This window comes from Rhinopithecus bieti, unplaced genomic scaffold (genome assembly GCF_001698545.2).
Source record: "Rhinopithecus bieti isolate Rb0 unplaced genomic scaffold, ASM169854v2 scaffold_21155, whole genome shotgun sequence".
Taxonomy (NCBI): Eukaryota; Metazoa; Chordata; class Mammalia; order Primates; family Cercopithecidae; genus Rhinopithecus; species Rhinopithecus bieti.
Genome location: NW_016810615.1, coordinates 692,975 through 713,322, shown reverse-complemented (window position 1 = coordinate 713,322; position 20,348 = coordinate 692,975). Strand labels below are relative to the sequence as shown.

General features: G+C 38.0%; 1 protein-coding gene across 1 annotated transcript in view; it reads right to left on the bottom strand.

Moving 5' to 3' along the window:
• Positions 1-20,348, bottom strand: part of DIAPH3 (diaphanous related formin 3) — a 522,774-nt gene that overhangs the window by 379,707 nt on the left and 122,719 nt on the right. The window contains 1 exon segment of the mRNA XM_017892515.1: positions 17,720-17,850. Within this exon segment, the coding sequence (XP_017748004.1) occupies positions 17,720-17,850 (131 nt within the window).

The following is a 20,348-nucleotide window of genomic DNA, read 5'->3' as shown; positions in this document are numbered from 1 at the left end:
AAAAAAAAAAAAAAAAAAAAAAACCACCAACATCAGGAAGACAATGCATTATGGGTATGCTTTTTGCAATCAGCCTTTGCCCACTCCAAGAAAAGGTCTGGGCTCCACATGAAATGTCTAGAGAAAAAATGTTTATCCTTTAGATTGAAAAAAAAAAAATGTTTGGGTTATATTTGAATCATTTATTTGATGATTACATGCTTTAAGCAAATTTTTAACCAATCAACCAACGGTATTAGACAGGAAGACTTCCTCTGTAGACAGAGTGTCTGTCTGTCTCTCTCTCTCTTCTTCCAAGAAGTTAGTGTCTATTTAAGTAGATAATATTATACATTTTTCTTGATTTTGCTTTTGTGTATTTTCATATTGTCCTATAATGAACTTATATTTTTTGTAATAAGAAAAATATTTTTAATTACCCAAAAGAATAATCTTACATGAATGCCTAGGGAAACACAAACCTAGACGGTTTAAAATCAATACACAAAGCTTCTTAAAAGGAGAAAACAATACATTACTGCTCACATGTGACAAACTAACAAATTTCGTACCTTAAACTTGGAAGGTCAGCTTTAATACTGTTTAATATCTAGACCCAATTTACATTCCTCTGTCAGAGTAATATATCACCAATGCTGAATATAATTATAGCTTATTTTAAGCTTTCATTTTCACCTACCTTTACCAAGGTGACTAAATACTTAAAATGAACAGTTCTAGGAGGGAGTACAAAGTACTTAGCATGCCCTGGGGGCAAGACAAACATACACCTACATGCCATTCAATGGTGCATCCACCCAAATTACACTAAATTACACAGCCAGGCTGGGAATTCAGGAACTATTATAAATAATGATCAGATTGTCAAATCTACTAACCTTCAAAATACAACCACGAATATGTATATTTTCTTGAAATATACTTCTTAAGGAAACTGCATATTTAAAAACAATCATTTATTCCCACTTTTCATATCAGATAAGATAACACAGTAATAAATGTCATGTTCTCCTAGTTTCTTTTTGGCTATAACATACTGAAAGGCATAACGTATCTAGAGAAAGCATTCCAAATAAAATGAAAATAAAACCAGGTTAACAGGAATGATAAAAAACAAAGCACAAGAAACAAGAGTTCTTGACCTTTAGATGAAAAAACAGTAAAAGAACTATAGATTTTAAAACATAGATACTGGTATGTCCTCTAATCAAAACTTAAGTCCACTATTAAAAGGAACATATTATAGAAAAGGAAATACCTTGTTTGGATACTAAGTAGTTTCTTAGTATCAAATTTAACATCGCTAGTTCAAAAAAAACACTAAATTATTCATTTTAAATATAGACTAATTTGCCAACAATATATGTGGAAAAGACGTTATGGTCACATTTCAGGCTTTTCACCACTTGTTGCCACCCTAAATACTTGTCACTATTACCCAATGCTAGTCAGAGCAGTCCTAATTATTAAATCCATAATTTTCCCCTGATTCTATAAATTTCACTGCTACCTTTGTGTGGCAATGCACTCATAATGCTCCCCTCCACATAACTGCCTTTGTAACAACTGAAATAATTTCATCTTTCAAGGCCAATTCATAGTTCCATCTTCTTTGAATTCTCACTAATTTGATTTCTCCATGTGTTCACCAAGTTCCCTTCACTTGACCTCAGATACCCCTCCAGTTAGTTCCCATTTCTCTCCTTTCTTTTACAGCAAAAGGTCTCAAAAAATTTCTCACAAGCATGGTCAGCACTTTTTGCCATCCATTCACTCAGTCTCACTTCAGTCTGGCTTCTACCACCAAGACTCCAAAAAAATCCATTTTCTCAAAGGATGCAACAACCTTCCTCTTGCCAATTCCAATAATATCATCTTGCCCCACCTCACAGCAGCGCGCTATGCAGTTTGTCCCTCCCTTATTTTGAAACACTTTTCCTTTAGGTCCAGAAATCAGCATTTGGCGTTCTCCTCCCCACTGGCTACTCCCCAGTCTGTGTTTCTGCCTCCTCTTCCCTTTCTGGATCATCTATTTCTGAACTTTCTGAACCCGAAGTCCCTCAGAACTTGTTCTGACCACTCGCCTACATCTTTAGTTTCCTTCTCCAAACAACCTGCCCACACTGGGATTCCATCCATTCTCAGGGCTTAAATATCTCCACTCCGTATATGTAAGCACCAGACTCACATATCTAGGGGCTTGCCTGATGTGTCAAATTGTGATACTCTATTTTAAACATGTCAAACATAACATGTTAAAAAGGGATATTTTGGGCCGGGCATGGTGCCTCACACCTGTAATCCCAGCACTTTGGGAGGCCGAGGCAGGCGGATCATGAGGTCAGGAGATTGAGACCATCCTGGCCAACAAGGGGAAACCCCATCCCTACTAAAACTACAAAAATTGGCCAGGTGTGGTGGCGGGCGCCTGTAGTCCCAGCTACTCAAGAGCCTGAGGCAGGAGAATCACTTGAACCTCGGAAGCGGAGGTTGCAGTGAGCTGAAATAGTGCCACTGCACTCCAGTCTGGTGACAGAGCAAGACTCCATCTCAAAAAAGAAAGGGGGGGGGGGGTTTCTTTTCCAAAATTCACGGAACAAGTAACAACCTCCTCCACCCCAGTTAACAGCACTACTATCTGCCTATAACAGCACTACTATCTGCCTATTTGCTCAAGTAAAAAAAAAAAAAACTTATTCTCGATTCCTCCTTTTCATTCACATCCTACATCCAACTCATCAACAGGTCCTACAGTTTCCACCTCCAATTTATCTGCAAGATTCACCCACCCCTTGGCCCACCACTGCTACAATCCTCATACAAGCCACCCTCCTAATTCATGTGACTACTGCCAGAGCCTCCTTTCTCACACTTCCTTGTCCACTCTCTCCTCCTTTCAATCAATTCTCCCTGATATGGTTTGAGTTTTTGTCCCCACCCAAATCTCATGTCAAATTGTAATCCCCATAATCCCCACATGTCAAGGGCAGGACCAGGTGGAGGTAATGGGATCATGGGAGTGGTTTCCCGCATGCTATTCTCTCGAAAGCAAGTGAGTTCTCACAAGATCTGATGGCTTTATAAGGGGAATTTGTCATTTCCCCTGCTTCCACTCACTCCATCCTGCCACCCTGTGAAGAAGGTGCCTGCTTCTCCTTTGCCTTCTGCCATGATTGTAAGTTTCCTGAGGCCTCTCCAGTAAAGCAGAACTGTGGGTCAATTAAACCTCTTTCCTTTATAAATTACCCAGTCTCAGGCAGTTCTTTATAGCAGCCTGAGAACACACTAATACACTCCCTGTAGCAGTTAAAGTGATCTTTTTAGAAAGCCAGAATAGCTCATCTCCTGCTTGAAACTCTTCAACAGACTCCAACTTCCATAGAATGAAAATCCAGTATCCTTACCATGATCTTGATGGCCATGACCTCCCACATGGCCTGGACACTGCCCACCTTCTCCGACAGCATTCTGGATTTCTCCACCCCTCTGCCGCACGGTTTCTCCACCTCATGTTCAGTACTACTGTCCACTCCTCTCTGAACTAGTTCCTTGTCCTTTGGTGTCAAACTTCACCACCTTAAAAAGACTTTCTATAATCAGCGACATCAAAAAACCTCTCCATTAATCACTCTCAGTCCCCATTTTTTCTTTACTGAACTGATTACACCTTTTTATTTTATTTCTTTATGTTCTAGGTTTCTCTCTCCTATATGCTTCTCATTTACTGTGGCACCTAGCATAGCCCTTGGAATACCTGTTGCATGTACAAATTACAAAATCCTGTGCTATATTTTAGTGACATGTTATCCATGTCACATACTTAGGAGCTTAAGAGCTTTATTCTTTCGCATGTTAGATGTTTCTCTCTAAAAGGAATCTCAGCAATTTAAGAAAAGAAATCCTTGCACCTCATCTAGTATCCCAAACAGAGAATGCATAAAAACACTTTAAATACCTGCTCTCCTGTCTTGCAAAATGAGCAGTATAGGCTCATGTATTTTACTTTATTTCAAGCATTAATCTCCTTATTCTCTTTTTACTATTCAAATCCACTTAACATGTACTCTGATCTTCTCTCCTGAGTCCCATATTAAGGCTTCACAATGACACAACACTTTGTCCCCCTCCTCAGAAATTCATAGCATGCTGGAAAGGGCAGCCACATACGCAGACTCAAGAGTACAAAGACTCAAAACAAGTGCACGAGAAATATGTTTTTCTGATCTCTAAGGATGTGTTGTCCAATAGGGTAGCCTCTAGACACATGTGACTATTTAAATTTTAATTAAAATTTAAATCCTAATCACACTAGCAATATTTCAAGTGCTCAACAGCCACATGTAGTAAGCAGCTTCTGTAATGAACAAGACAGACACAGGCCATTTTTGTCATCGTAGAAAGTTCTATCAGACTTCTGTTCAAATGGGCTAAACTTCTACTTAGCCCTGCAGAGCGATTCCAGGTGATATCAGTGGCTCTAACTTTCTTTTGGGTGTTTCTTTCATATTATTGTATTAGCCCATTCTTGCATTGCTATAAAGAAATGCCTGAGGCATGGTAATTTATAAAGAAAAGCGGTTTAATTAGCTCGCAGTTCAGCAGGTTGTACAGGAGGTATGGCACCAGCATCTACTCTGCTTCTGGGAAGGCCTTAAGAAGCTTCTAATCATGGCAGAAGGTGAAAGGGTAGCAGGCATGTCACATGGCCAGAGCCAAAGTGTGTGTGTTGGCTGGAGAGGGGGCAAGGGAGGCACACTTGTAAATGATGAGATCTTACAAAAACTCCTCACTATCACAAAGACAGCACCAAGCCACGAGGGATCTGACCCATGATCCAAACACCTCCCACCAGGCCCCACCTCCAGCACCAGAGATGACAATTCACCATGAGATTTGGGTGGGGACAAATATCCAATCTGTATCAGTCTGCCCTTAGCCCCTTCCAAATATCATATCCTTTCCAAATTGCAAAATATGATCATGTCTTTCTAATAGTCCCCCAAAGTCTTAATTCATTCTAGCATTAACTCAAAAGTCCAAAGTGCAAAGTCTCATCTGAGACAAGGCAAGTCCCTTCCACCTACAAGCCTGTAAAATCAAAAACAAGTCATTCACTTCCAAGATACAATGGGGGTACAGATATTAGGTAAACATTCCCATTCTAAATAGGAGAAATCAGCCAAAACAAAGGGGCTGTAGGCCATAGGCAAGTTTGAAACCCAGTAGGGCAGTCATTAAATCTTTTTTTTTTTTTTTTTTTTTTTTTTTTTTTTTTAATTGAGATGGAGTCTCTCGCTCTGTCACCAGGCTGGAGTGCAGTGGCACAATCTCGGCTCACTGCAACCTCCGCCTCCCAGGTTGAAGTGATTCTCCTACCTCAGCCTCCCGAGTAGCTGGCACACGCCACTATGCCCAGCTAATTTTTGTATTTTTAGTAGAAACAGAATTTCACCACATTGGCAAGGATGGTCTCAATCTCTTGACCTCGTGATCCGCCCACCTCGGCCTCCCAAAGTGCTGGGATTACAGGTGTGAACCACTGCGCCTGGCCTGCAGTCATTAAATCTTAAAGTTCCAAAATAATCTTCTTGACTCCGTGTCCCAATCCAGGCCACACTGGTACAAGGGGTGGGCTCCCAAGGCCTTAGGTAGCTCTGCCCCTGTAGCTTTGCAGGGTGCACCACCCACAGCAGCTCTCAGGTGCCAGCATTGAGTGTCTATGGCTTTTCCAGGTATAGGGTGCAAGATGCTGGTGGATATACCATTCCTGGGTCTGAAAAGCAATGACCCCCTTCTCACAACTCCACTAGGTAGTGTCCCATTGGGGACTCAGTGTAGGGGGTCCAACCCCACATTTCCCCTTGGCACTACCTTAGCAGAGGTTCTATGTGAGGATTCTGCCAGCCCCTACAGTAGTCTTCTACCTGGACACCCAGGCTTTCTCCATATACTCTCTGAAATCTAGGTGGTGGCTACCAAACCTCAACTCTTGCACTCTGTGCACCCACAGGCTTAACACCACATGGAAGTCACCAAGACTTACAGCTTACACTCTCTGGAGCAGTGGCCCAAGCTGGACCAGGGCCCCTTTGAGCTGAGGCTGGAGCCACAGTGGCAGGGAAGCAAGGAGCAGTGTCTCAAGGCTACACAGAGCAGCAGGGCCCCAGGCCTGGCCCTCAAAACTATTCTTCCCCACTAGGCCTCTGGCCCTGTGATGGGAGGGGCTGCCAAAGGTCTCTGAAATGCCTTCAAGGTTTTTCCCTTATTGTCTTGGACATTAACTCCCCACTCCTTTTTAGTTATGCAAATTTGTCTAGCAAGTAGTTGCTCCACAGCCTTCTTGAGTTCCTCTCTGAAAAAAGCTTTTTTCTTTGCCATGTGGGCAGGCTGCAAATTTTCCAAACCTTTATGCTTTTCTTCCTGTTCAAATATAAATTTCTTTGCTCCAACACTGGAACACAGGCAATTAGAAAAAACCAGGCCACATCTTGAATGCTTTGGTGCTTAGAAATTTCTTCCACCAGATACCCTATATCACTCTGAAGTTCAACCTTCCACAAATCCCAAGGGCAGAAGCAAAATGCAGCCAAATTCTTTGCTAAGGCATAGCATGCATGACCTTTGCTCCCGGTTCCCAATAAGTTCCTCATTTACATGAGACCTCTTCAGCATGGATTTCACTGTCCATATTACTATCAGCACTTTGGTCACAATTATTTAACCAGTCTCAAGGAGGTTTCAAACTTTCCCTTATTTCCCATATTCTTCTGAGCTCTCCAAATTCTTCCAACCTCTGCCCATCACCTAGTACCAAAGTTCCTTCCACATTTTCAGATATTTTTATAGCAAATGCCCCATTCTTTATTACCAATTTTCTGTATTAAGCAATTCTCGCATTTCTATAAAGAAATATCTGCATCTGGGTAATTTCTAAGGAAAAAGGTTTAATTGGCTCATGGTTCGCAGGCTGCACAAGAAGCATGACACCAGCATCTGCTTGCCTTCTGGGTTGGCCTTAGGAAGCTTGGTGGAAGGTGAAGGGGGAACAGGCACATCACATGGTGAGACCAGGAGCAAGAAAGAGAATGTGAGCAGAGGTGATATACACTTTTAAATGACCAGATCTCATGAAAATTCACTTACTATTGCAAAGACAGCACCAAATTCGTTGGGATCTACTCCCATGAGCCAAACACCTCCCACCAGGCCCCATCTTCAGCATTCAATTCAACAGGAGATCTGAGCAAGAACAAATACCCAAACTATGTCAATTATTACTTATGAAATTTAATATACAATAGAGGCTGAAATAAACTGCACCTGTTCCTTTCAGACATATACTGCCCCCTCTAATAAAAGAACTAGAAATCCATCACCAATCTAAATGATAAAATTGAGTTTTACTCTTAAAAGCTTTCTGAATCATAAAAATTAAAACTTCCACCTACTGTCAATGTGATGCCTCCTTTGTATTAAGGCCTTTCTTCATGTATAGATATGTAAGGGAATATCAAGATAAACATCATCATTTTAAAAATATTTTACTTAACCAACCAGGCAATACGCTAAGACATAATAACAAGCCCAGAAAATTAATCTAAGGAATAAACTATACTGATTCTTTTTATGTAAAATACTAATAGAGGCTTTAGTATCTGCAGTTCAATAATTTCTCTCATTTAAAATATTTATCTTTCAACAGAAACCAAAATATTCAGTTAATAGCTTCATACTGATAGCTGTAAAGCCATAAACACATAAGGTTCGCATTCTCAGAAAACAGGCAATAACAATTAAAAGAAAGAAAGTTTATTATATTCCACCTTTATATCCATAAGAAACTGTAAAGTTTAACAGTATTTTTTTCCAAATTGTTTTGGCTTAACACTCTACCTTTTGTTGTTGTCTTTTAAACAGTAAAATGATAGTTTCAAAAAATTACGTTTGTTTTATTTTGCTCTGTTTTAAGAGGCAGGGACTCACTGCGTTGCCCATGCTAGAGTACAGTGGCTATTCACAAGAACAATCCCACTACTGTTCAGCATGCGAGTTTAACCTACTCTGTTTCTGACCTGGGCCGGTTCATCCCTCACTGGGCAATCTGGTGGTCTGCTGCTCTCCGGAGGTCACCATATTGATGCTGAACTTACTGTGGACACCTGATTGGCACAGTGCACCATAGTCCAGAATTTCTGGACTCAAGAGATCCTCCTGCCTCAGCCTCCCAAGTAACCAGGACTACAGGCATGTGCCACCATGCCCAGCTCAAATAATTAGGTTTTAGTTACATTTTCTCCCAGTTGTACTTAAATATCAGTAACATAGGGTCCAAAATCTATTTTTTAATAGAGTAGTTGAATATAACTACTCTACAAATATATGAGCTCTCGTAGTTTATATGAAACTGCGTTAAAAATGAAGATTTTGGATTCTGTGTCACATTGTGACTTACTTTACATGTTAACAGAATTTTTTTTAAAAGATAGTCAATCTTGGCCATTTAAACAGAAATGTATATTTTAAATAAACTGGGAGATATATATGGCAGATATATTTACCATGTATATGTATATATGCTGTGTGTGTGTGTGTGTGTGTGTGTATACATGGCATATATAGATATAGATATTTAAAAAATAGATTTGGAGCACTTTACAATTCCAGGCCCTCTCAGGTCAACTATAAATTAAGCTGAGCAGCTCTTATTTACCATCTATAGAAGATACATGTCTGTTAAAAGCAATTAATACATTTTCCATGTGTTCTTTGTTTACTGTTAACCCTGTATTCAAAGCCAAAGCTTTTAAGATACAGATACACTTTTAAACCAATATTTATACAACATTTTGCTACATCTATAAACCAAAAAAAAAAGCTATAGAATGAATGACAACATACAAAAGAGGCAGTCTCCTACCCCTAGGGAACATTCAGTCTTCTAGAGGTCTCTTAGAGAAATGGTGCTAGGTTTGGAAGGACTGTGAAAGCATGAGAAAGTAATGGCTTGTCCTTTGAAAATATAAAGTTAGGGCCGGGTGCGGTGGCTCAAGCCTGTAATCCCAGCACTTTGGGAGGCTGAGACGGGCGGATCACAAGGTCAGGAGATCGAGACCATCCTGGCTAACATGGTGAAACCCCGTCTCTACTAAAAAATACAAAAAACTAGTAGCCGGGCGAGGTGGCAGCCGCCTGTAGTCCCAGCTTACTCGGGAGGCTGAGGCAGGAGAATGGTGTAAACCCAGGAGGCGGAGCTGCATGAGCTGAGATCCGCCACTGCACTCCAGCCTGGGCAAAGAGCGGACTCCGTCTCCAAAAAAAAAAAAAAAGAAAAGAAAAATATAAAGTTAGTACTTATTTGAAAACATTAATAGTTACTTTCTTCCAGGACATTTTTTCATTAATATTTCATCAATCTGACATGCTTTTAGAAAGGACAGTCACATGACCTAAAATTAGAAATTTCAATAAATATTTATTTAATAAGCAATGCTACTCTGAATGGCAATTAAGAAATAATAGAAGGCATATTCAAATATAGATGGCAGTGTCAAAATAAACAGGTAAAGAAGTATATTAATATCCTACCTAATACTTTTTGACTTCTTATTGGAAAGTAATCTTGAAAAAAATGTCTTCAAGAGGTACATGTAGGCACATCTCTCTAACAAAAACTCTGTTTAAAAAATGCATCCCACTAATGTTTTTAATTTACCAAAGGAGATGTTTCTATGACTTCTATGATGCACTATATTGCTGATTCCCTCATCACAGCTACAGGCAGTTACACCAATGACTGCCAGGGACCATAACTATAGCACTTCCTGTCAGACATACTTCACCTCTCCTTTTCTATTCCTTAATACCTGGCATAAAGCCCACTCGCTCCCTTAGCTTCATCCTGCTAAGACAGCACTCCCTGCTGAAGGGAACCTTCCTTAGATCACTCTTTTATTCCCTTGGGATTCTCTTGAGATTAATGTCCAATCATTCTTGCAGATTTTAAAATAATCTTCAATCTGTCAGAGTTTATTTTCTTTATAATAATCTCACCATCTGGAATATAACATTGAGAATGTAATAATAATATAGTTAATATATCAAAGAAGTGGATATGCAGAACCAAGGCCCCTTAGGCAGCACTGTCTAACAGAATTGCTTACAATGACAGAAATGGCCTATATATATTGTCCAAAATGGTAGCCACTAACTACATGTGGCTCTCAAGCAAATATGTTGTGGGGTTTCTTTTTATTCATTTTTAGTTAACTAAATTTAAATAGCCACAGGCAACTAGTGGCTACCATATTGAATAACAGGAAAGAAAACAGAGCTGCCTGCATTACTTACCTCCATGTATCAATATCAAAGAGAAAGGAAGAAGAGAGAGAAAGAAAAAAAAAGGGAAGGAAAAAGAGAAAAGAAATACACCCAGGAAAACCTTACTCTACCTGCCTATTTCAGAAATTATCACTACCAGTATCAAAATGAATCTGAATATATTGTTAATTCTCAAACCCTTTTTCACCTAAGGTGAATTTTAACAAGTTTTATAACTTGTTAATCTAAAATACTAAAACATGCCATGCAAATCTAAAAAAATATATCCAGAATGTAATAGAGAGAGACAAATAAATGGAAAGTATTAATGATAGAATAGGAAATAATACTTCATAGAACAAGAAGTTCTAACATATACATAATTAGAAGGGAAAAGGCAATACTTGACAAAACAATGACAAAATTTTCACAGAAAGATACCCGTCATATTTAAAAAGCCAAAAAAAAAAAAAACCACCCTATCAGAATAAAAAAAGAAAGAAATCTCACGCAGACACGTAAAAGAAACTCTAGAACACCAAAGATAAAGAAAACATTATAGAACCAGACAAAGAGAAAAGGCAGATTACATGGAAAGGAATTAGTTTTACTAAACGCCAAGTTCTCAAAAACAGCAATGAAAGTCAGAAGAGAAAATAGTATCTTCAATGTGTTAAGCATAGATATCTAAAACCCTGAATTGCATCTCAATTGCATGCCCTAGGAAGACTATCCTTCCAAAGCAAAGGCAAATAGATACTTTGAGACATTAAGTATAACAACAACAACAAAAAATTGTGAGTCAACTTGACTAAACATCATTTTTTAAAAAGATACTTTCAAACAGAATTTTGCAATCACACTCTCACTAAGGGATCTTAACAATATACTTAAAGCAAAAGTAAAATAATCAGGGGCAGGAAACAAAAATAAAAAAGAATGATGTATGTAGAAACATATATACATATACACATATTTATAATATGACTCAATAATAGTAAAATCTAACTTATTAAAAGAAAACAGATACACTGAAATTTCACTCAAAACAAGCATATAAGGCCGGGCGCGGTGGCTCAAGCCTGTAATCCCAGCACTTTGGGAGGCCGAGACGGGCGGATCACGAGGTCAGGAGGTCGAGACCATCCTGGCTAACCCGGTGAAACCCCGTCTCTACTAAAAAATACAAAAAAAAACTAGCCGGGCGAGGTGGCGGGCGGCTGTAGTCCCAGCTACTCGGGAGGCTGAGGCAGGAGAATGGCGTAAACCCGTGAGGCGGAGCTTGCAGTGAGCCAAGATCCGGTCACTGCACTCCAGCCTGGGCGACAGAGCGAGACTCCGTCTCAAAAAAAAAATAAAATAAAATAAACAAGCATATAAGTGAAAAAGATATTAAAGTTTTCTTTGGTTCAAGAGAAGAGATATTGCTTACTTTTGTACCTTTTAAGTACATGCAAGTTAAATTTCTTTTAAAGTGTGTTCATTTTAAATTTCTTTTCTAAGATTAGAAAATGATCATTTGTCTTCCAAATCAGTAAATGAGGAAAAATAAAATAAGAAATTAAATATCAATCCAAAAGAAGTTAAGGATAATAAACAGAAATGATGAATATAGAAAAGGAAGAAGCAGAAAGAAGAGATGAGGAGGAGCAGGAGCAGTTTGTATGATGAACTTGGAAAAAGCAGCGTAAATTAAAAATTCAAAAAGAAATATCAGACATAAATTCCAACATATTTTCACAATTGATACAAAAAGTTAAAACTACCAGGTAAAGACAAAGATTATCAGAGGAGATAAAAAATTATTCATATGCTATTTATAATAGATATTCCTAAAATATAAGGTATGAAAATGATTAGTTGGGAAAAATGTGAAAAGCTGCACACATCAAGGTGGATAAATCTGTGAAACAATATTGAGAGGAAATACAACTCTCAGAAGACTGCATGGAAGATGATCCATTAACATACACTTCAAAAATATATAAAACCAAACGGAAGGTTAATTAGGAATACGTATATGCTAAAACTATAACGGAAAGGAACGATAAACCCAAAACTCAAGATAGTGGTTACCATAGAATAGTGTGGGGAAGGAGTGCTTAGGAATGAATGACGGTATAGGATTAAGAAGGGATGAAAGGAAGCTTCAAAGCTATAGGCAATATTATATGTCTCAGCCTCATTAATAGGCAAGGAGATGCATGTTTTACTGTTATGACAAATTGTCTTTTGGAATTTTATCTGAAAATCTAAAGTAAGTCAAAGTATTAGCAACTTCAAATTTCTGATCTTGAAAGACTTCCTCAGACCATGTTGATAAAAATGAGTACACTGATCTCACTGCTTGTCACAAGTTTTTCTGTTTCTGTCTTTACATATGAACTAGATCAACTCCAAAGTCAAGATCTTCCACCTGCTTTGTGTTTTAAATTCCAGAAATGAAGAAAAAATAGATTCCAAAATGACAGTTATTAAATGGAATAATGACATTCAAAGGCCATTTACTTGTTTTCATGTAAACACACACATTTCTGCAAAATTTTCCAAAATGATTTTCTCAAAATTATAGTTATCAACTTAAGAATCCCTTTAGAAATCTAACAAAAATAGAACTTTATGATAAAATTATTCTTGTTGCGAGGCGCGGTGGCTCAAGCCTGTAATCCCAGCACTTTGGGAGGCCGAGGCGGGCGGATCACGAGGTCAGGAAATCGAGACCATCCTGGCTAACACGGTGAAACCCCGTCTCTACTAAAAAATACAAAAATCTAGCCGGGCGAGGTGGCGGGCGCCTGTAGTCCCAGCTACTCTGGAGGCTGAGGCAGGAGAATGGTGGGAATCCGGGCAGCGGAGCTTGCAGTGAGCTGAGATCCGGCCACTGCACTCCAGCCCCGGCGACAGAGCGAGACTCCGTCTCAAAAAAAAAAAAAAAAAATTATTCTTGTTAATTTGAAAATGAAAATTTTAACTATGATTAATGGAAAATAAAGCCTAAAATCTCAAAACACAAAAACCTGATAAGCCTAGATTTTGAGACAAAGAATCTTGCCCTTGACAGGCACGTCAAATTGAGAAAATAAAGACACCTTTACTATATGCATAGATGAGTATGATCTATAAATGCTTGATTTCAATCATAATGATGTTGCTGTCTACCATTTTATGTTTCTAACCAAATGTATTCCATAATTCAAACATAATTATTGACTATGTCAAGATCCACTAAAAGTAATATTTGATAATTTGAAGAAATTGGTCTTTTCCCTGGTGTTCAGAACTAGCTCAAAACTGTCACCAAGAATACTAGATAATCAATAAACAACAAATAGAAGATGTTTGTGATCTCTACATCAAATCTTCATAAAGCAAGGCAAATAATCTAGTATTTAGCATACTGGTTTTCACATAATTCATAGAGAGTAAAAGGCTGACATGGCTCACAATTGCTAAGCAGTTTCAGAAGTTGAAGAGTGGCTCTAAAAATATTACATATCCAGAGACGAGAGGGGAGAGGTAATTGGGAGTACGGAGGAGTCTACCTTTTCCTTGATTGTTTTTTTTTTTTTTTTTTTTTTTTTTTTGAGACAGAGTCTCACTCTATTGCCCAGGCTGGAGTGCAGTGGCATGATCTCAGGTCACTGCAACCTCTGCCTCCCAGGTTCAAGGGATTCTTGTGCTTCAGCCTCCCAAGTGGCACGGAGTACAGGCATGCACCACCATGTCCAGATAATTTTTGTATTTTTAGTAGAGACGGGGTTTCGCCATGTTGGCCAGACTGGTCTCAAACTCCTGGCCTCAAGTGATCTGCCCGTCTCAGCCTCCCAAAGTGCCAGGACTACAGACATGAGCCACCGTACTCGGCCTTCTTTCATTTTTTATTTAAATAAATCCTGAACCTATACCAGCACTGGAAGACCATCAATCAGTTCAATTTTCTTTTTTGTTCTATTCAGACATTTTAAAAACTTTAATGTACTTAATGATATGACAGGTCTAACAATGATCTCAAAACTTGACAAAATTAGAAATCCTTTTAGTCACATACTGTATAAAATTAAAACTTATTTAAAGAGCAGGCACATCATAACTAACAGGAAAGTCCAAAAATTTGATCACAGGCATAAGTTCCCAGTTTTACATGTCCACCTAAGTCATTTATCTAATAGGAACACTGGACAAAGAAATACTCAAAAAGTATCATCTTGGGCCAGGCACAGTGGCTCATACCTATAATCCCAGTACTTTGGGAGGCTGAGGCACGTGGATCCTTAGAGGTCAGGAATTCAAGACCAGCCTGGCCAACATGCTGAGGCCTGCCTCTACTAAAAACACAAAAATTAGCCAGGCATGCACGTGTAATCCCATCTACCAGGGAGGCTGAGGCAGGAGAATCACTTGAACCCAGGAAATAGAGATAGAGGCGGCAGTGATCCGAGATTGCACCACTGCCCTCCAGCCTGGGCAACAGAGTGAGACTCCATCTCCCAAAAAAAAACACTTACACAATTTATACAAACCTAGTTGGTATACCCTAGTACACATCTAGGCTGTATGGTATGGCTGATTGCTCCTAAACCACAAACTGCACAGCATGTTGCTGTCCTGAATACCGTAGGCAATTGTAACATAAAAGTATTTGCATATCAAAGCATTGAAAAGCTACAGTAAAAATATGAGTATGATATTATAATCTTACAGAACCACTGTTGTATGCATGGTCCATTGTTGACTGAAATGTTATGTGGTGCATGACTATCTTATGGACTTGTAGTAAAGTGCACATTAGTGTACTACCACATGAAAAATCAGAAAATTAACTTAACCATGTGATATCACCTAGGCCAACAAGTCGAACATTACCAGCTCCTGACAACCACAACCTTCTCCTCTACCTAAAGATCTCTAGAATATTGATTTCTAACACCACANAAAAAAAAAAAAAAAAAAAAAAAAAAAAAAAAAAAGGATCTTCTCAATTTTCTCTCTAAAAATAAAGTGGCATGATTTCAGAAAAATTTCTCTAATGATAATATTTTCTATTCTTTTCAATTAATTAAAAAAAACTACTTCATGAGTAACATCATGGATTCCTAATAACATATTCTAGAATTGTGAATCCTTAGAGAAATAATTCCACCAATTTCTAGTTTTTCTTCTTTAAATAAGGTTCAAATGAACCAGACATAGAATAATTTCCCAGTGTTTTTAGGTAAAATCACAATAATAATCCATTGTAAGATGTATGATTTCATATATACCTTCTATTTTGTTTTCCTTTGTTAGCACAGACACCTACTTTTGAGTAGATGAAGAAGAGGAGAATAATAATGATAGTAAATAAAGGGTCTACTTCTCATTATATTGAAAAACTATGAATATTTCCTGTGCTCACTGGCAGACCGATAAATTGAGAAATGAGTGTGAATTGTCTCCCCAGTCAACCCCCAAATACTCTCTTTCTATGTTTAAATTCCACAGAAATACGGTGTGAATCTGCTTTGTTTCCTCAAGCCCTACACCTACACATACTACTGGAAAACAGCAGGTGCTCAGTAATTTTTTTTTCCATTCTCGTCACCCAAGCCTGGAATGCAGTGGCATGATCCCAGCTCACTGCAACCTCCGCCTCCCAGGTTCCAGAAATTCTCCTGACTCAGCCTCCCAAATAGCTGGGATTACAGGTGCCCGCCACTATGCCCGGCTAAGTTTTATAATTTTAGTACAGATGGGATTTCGCCATGTTGGCCAGGCTGGTCTGGAATGCCTGACCTCAAGTGATCCACCTGCCTCGGCCTCCCAAAGTGCTGGGATTACAGGCTTGAGATACCATATCTGGCCAAATATTTTTTTAAATGAACATATTTTACAGGCAAAGATTAAGCTGGACACCAAAGCTCTTCATTTATGAATATACCTGTCAAATAAATTCCCTAATCCATTCTCAGTTTCTAATACTAGCCAAGGTAAGATTAAAGAAGGCTAAAATTAAAACCTCATTGTTTTAATCAACAAATCTTTATGGAGCATTTCCTACATGCTAAACAGTGTGTCTGGTAACAAGAGGCAAATTATACACATGAAGCCCTAGTTTCATGCCCACCATTAGTTTGCAGTCTATAGGACAGACTGGAAATGGCAAAATATGGAAAAATAAAGTTGAAATACAATAAAGTTTCTTTGTTTACTCATCATACTCCTTAGTTAAATGTCACTCAGTCTCACATCTCAGCAGTTAAGGTTGTTTTCTTTTAAATACTTGTACGGTCAAGGATTTCTGCATACTATAATCCAGCCACAGAAATCTCCAAAAAAGTAATAATCAGAGCAAATTCTTCTCCATATCATGAACCTCCGATTATAGTATGCAATTGTAGCTTTCAGAACACACACACACACACACACACACATGACTACATATACATATATTCTTATGCAAAAATAATCATTCATTTCTTACACAGTAAAAACCCAAAAGTGATCTACAATCCTTGCAGCTCTGAAATTCTCTGATTCTGACTGTTTAGGTATTTATTTCATAACAACTTCTGCTTGAATTTTTTCAAGAATACTCTTGTTTAGCCACCTAATTCAGAGTTAGCATATGGCCTCCGAATAGACTAAAATCTCTCTTTTTAGGCACCACAATTAACATACGTGATATATTTCAGGTACATCTTCCTGGTTTTTGTTTTTTTAACAAGTCTGTCTCCTACCATGCAATAATCTGACAAGTTTAAATATGCCCAGTTTATAAAAATATATTTACACTGATTGTTAAATTTTGCTCACAACTATTTCTTAGAGGCACCAAAAATTAGCCCCATTTCAAAACAGACTTATGGAAACACCTATGGTACTGTTTTCATATAAAGTACAGGATACTCACTTAAATTTGAACTTCAGATAAATTTTTTTTTAGTGTGTGTCTAGAATTGAGTATTTCTGGTTGTTCTGTACTGTTATTTGGTAAATACAGCAAAACTAACCTATAGGGTCCTACAACGACATCATTTCCAACAACAGAAAAACTGAATTAGTGGTATTTCTTACTGTGTCAAATAAGATCAGCAAGTAAATATATAATGACAAAATTCAGGGTGAAACTCAGTCATATTAAATTAATAGTTTCTCACATGACAGTTCTCTTTCAGAAAACACCTTAGGTTTCTAAAATTCTATGGGGAAAAGAGCTTTTCAAAAGTCCCTGAGCAATGTACCACTCAGTAATAAATGCAAAAGGTACTATTGAGACTATATTTCTTCCTGCATATAAACATCAGGTATTCAGTTTGTACTTTGTGAAACTGTTGAGGTTTGCCAGGCACAATGAAAAAAAATATTAAACTAAAAGAACACATTAATGACATCTGCCCTGTTGGTGTTCAAATAGATGAATTACCTCACAGGATTGCTGGTCAAAGACACTCGGAGAGACTCCAGGCATGTGACAAGTCTCTCATCTGCAGACCCCATTTTCAGCTCATGAATGAATTCCTGAGGTGAGATCTGTCGGCTTCTCTTAAGACTTCCCTATAAAATAAGTCAAAAAATTTTTGATTAATACTGCATGGAGATTACCCATTAAAAAATAACAAGTTAATCCCCCTAACAGCATCACATAACTACTATAATTAGCGCTATTTGGGCAGGAGTGGTAGATAATTTCCTTACTTCTGCCCAAAAATCTATAAATTCATAATCTGTGATATCCACAAAAGATATTAATATAACATCAGAAGGTGTGCAAATTGAAATAATTGCTTTCTCAAATGTAAAATGTCATGGAGAACAATTGTGTAATACATAATATCTTACAATACAGTAATATTTTTAGGCACACACAAAATAAAACTCAATATAAGAACTATCCTATTAAAATTAGTATTCTGAGCAGCATAGAAAAGGCTATTAGGTATTAATTCATTCAACTACCACTATAAGCCTAGTTCTAGGCACTGTAGACACATGGATTAACAAAAAGCGAAATCTGGAAGAAATGCAAGCAAGAAAATAATAATTTTCAGTACAGTCTAGTTCCTGTAACACAGCACAAAGAGACTCAAAGAAAGAACATCTAACTTGGCAGAACAGATCAGGCCATAACAGGGGTACATCTTCCTGGTTTTTCTTTTGTTAAGTAGGCATTAGGCAGGCAAAGAACGAGAAAGGAATTAACTTCCAGACCAAAACATAACATGCACGTACACATGGAGAGAAAAACAAAAACATATGCAACTGAAGACAGAGGCCAGATCATGGAGTGATAAAGCACTACTATGCAATTAGCTCTCCTGGGGAGTTTTGGAAGGATCACTCCAGTGTGAAATATGAATTAGAAGAGTTAGAGTTCACTCATTATTCAACAAACATTAAGTACCTACTAAATACTGGGCACTGTTTTAAGTACTGAGAATAGAGCAGGGATGAAAGAAGAATAAAAGATTGAACTTCCTACCTACATGTAGCTTTACTACATAGGGGAGAATTAATAACTAAAATGCATTGCACTGTAAATAATACACACTGCAGAGAAAAATAAAAGCAGGAAAGAGAACAAGTAGCATCATATGAGACATGCAATTTTAAACAGGATAGTCAAAGAAAGCCTCACAGAGAAGACTTCAAAGGACTCAAACTTTAGTGTTTAAATAAAAAGTCTAAAGGAGATAAGACAGCTAACCATGCAGATACAGGAAAAAAACACTGTGATGGAGGGGACTGTAGGTTTTACAGTTCACTCAAAGAACTTGGACTTTTACTCTGAGATCAGAAGCAGAGAGATCTATTGAGAAGGCAGCTATATAGCCTAGATAGGAAATGATGAGGATGGTGAACTAATAATAGAGCTCTGAATTATATTATTTAAATTACAGATTCACCATCCAATGGCAGGAAATGAATTGTGTAAGTTCAAAAGAAGATCAGGTGAAGTCGCAGGAAATTAGGTGTTTTTCATGTTTGTTGTTTTTATTAATTTAATATAATGTTATTCAAGAAAACATTCCAAATAAAGCAAAACAAATTAGCACTGTAAAGAAGGGTTATTTTTATTCATGTCAATATCAAAGTAGTAATTTAATAAAGAAGAATTCAATGGTACAATCTCAGAAAATAAAAGGGGAAATGGTGAGAGCTATGAAAATGAACATCCGATTATTTTTATCACAGTCACTGATATCATTCAAAGAACATATTCAACTTGCACCAACACAGCACTTATCGATGTCTCTTTTTGCTCTGAATTACCAAAAGATTGATTGTTCAAAAGAGAAAATTTGGAAAACACAGAAAAGCAACAAGAACAAAGGGGCCTCAAAATAAGCACTACTAATATATTTCTACATAAAGCATTTTTCTCATAGAGAGAGTATTAATATATTGGCATATATTTATATTTTAAAACATATATGATACAGTTTGGCTGTGTCCCCACCCAAATCTCATCTTGAATAGTAGTTCCCATAATCCCTACAGGAGGTAACTGAATCATGAGAGCAGTTACCTCCATGCTGTTCTCGTGATACTCAGTGAGTTCTCACGAGATCTGATGGTTTTATAAGAGGCTTTTCCCCCACCTTCGCTCGTCACTTCTTGCCTGCTGCCATATAAGATGTGACTTTGCTCTTCCTTTGCCTTCTGCCATGATTGTGAGGCCTCCCTAGCCATGTGAAACTGTGAGTACATTAAACCCTTTTATTTATAAATTACCTAGTCCCGGCCAGGCACAGTGGCTCATGCCTATAATCCCAGCACTGTGGGAGGCCAAGGTGGGCATATCACCTGAGGTCGGGAGTTCGAAACCAGCCTGACCAAAATGGAGAAATCCTGTCTCTATTAAAAATACAAAACTGAATGTATGGAAGATGGCCGAATAGGAACAGCTCCAGTCTCCAACTCCCAGCGCGAGCGACACAGAAGACCGGTGATTTCTGCATTTTCAACTGAGGTACTGGGGTCATCTCACTAGGGAGTGCCGGACAATCGGTGCTGGTCAGCTGCTGCAGCCTGACCAGCGAGAGCTGAAGCAG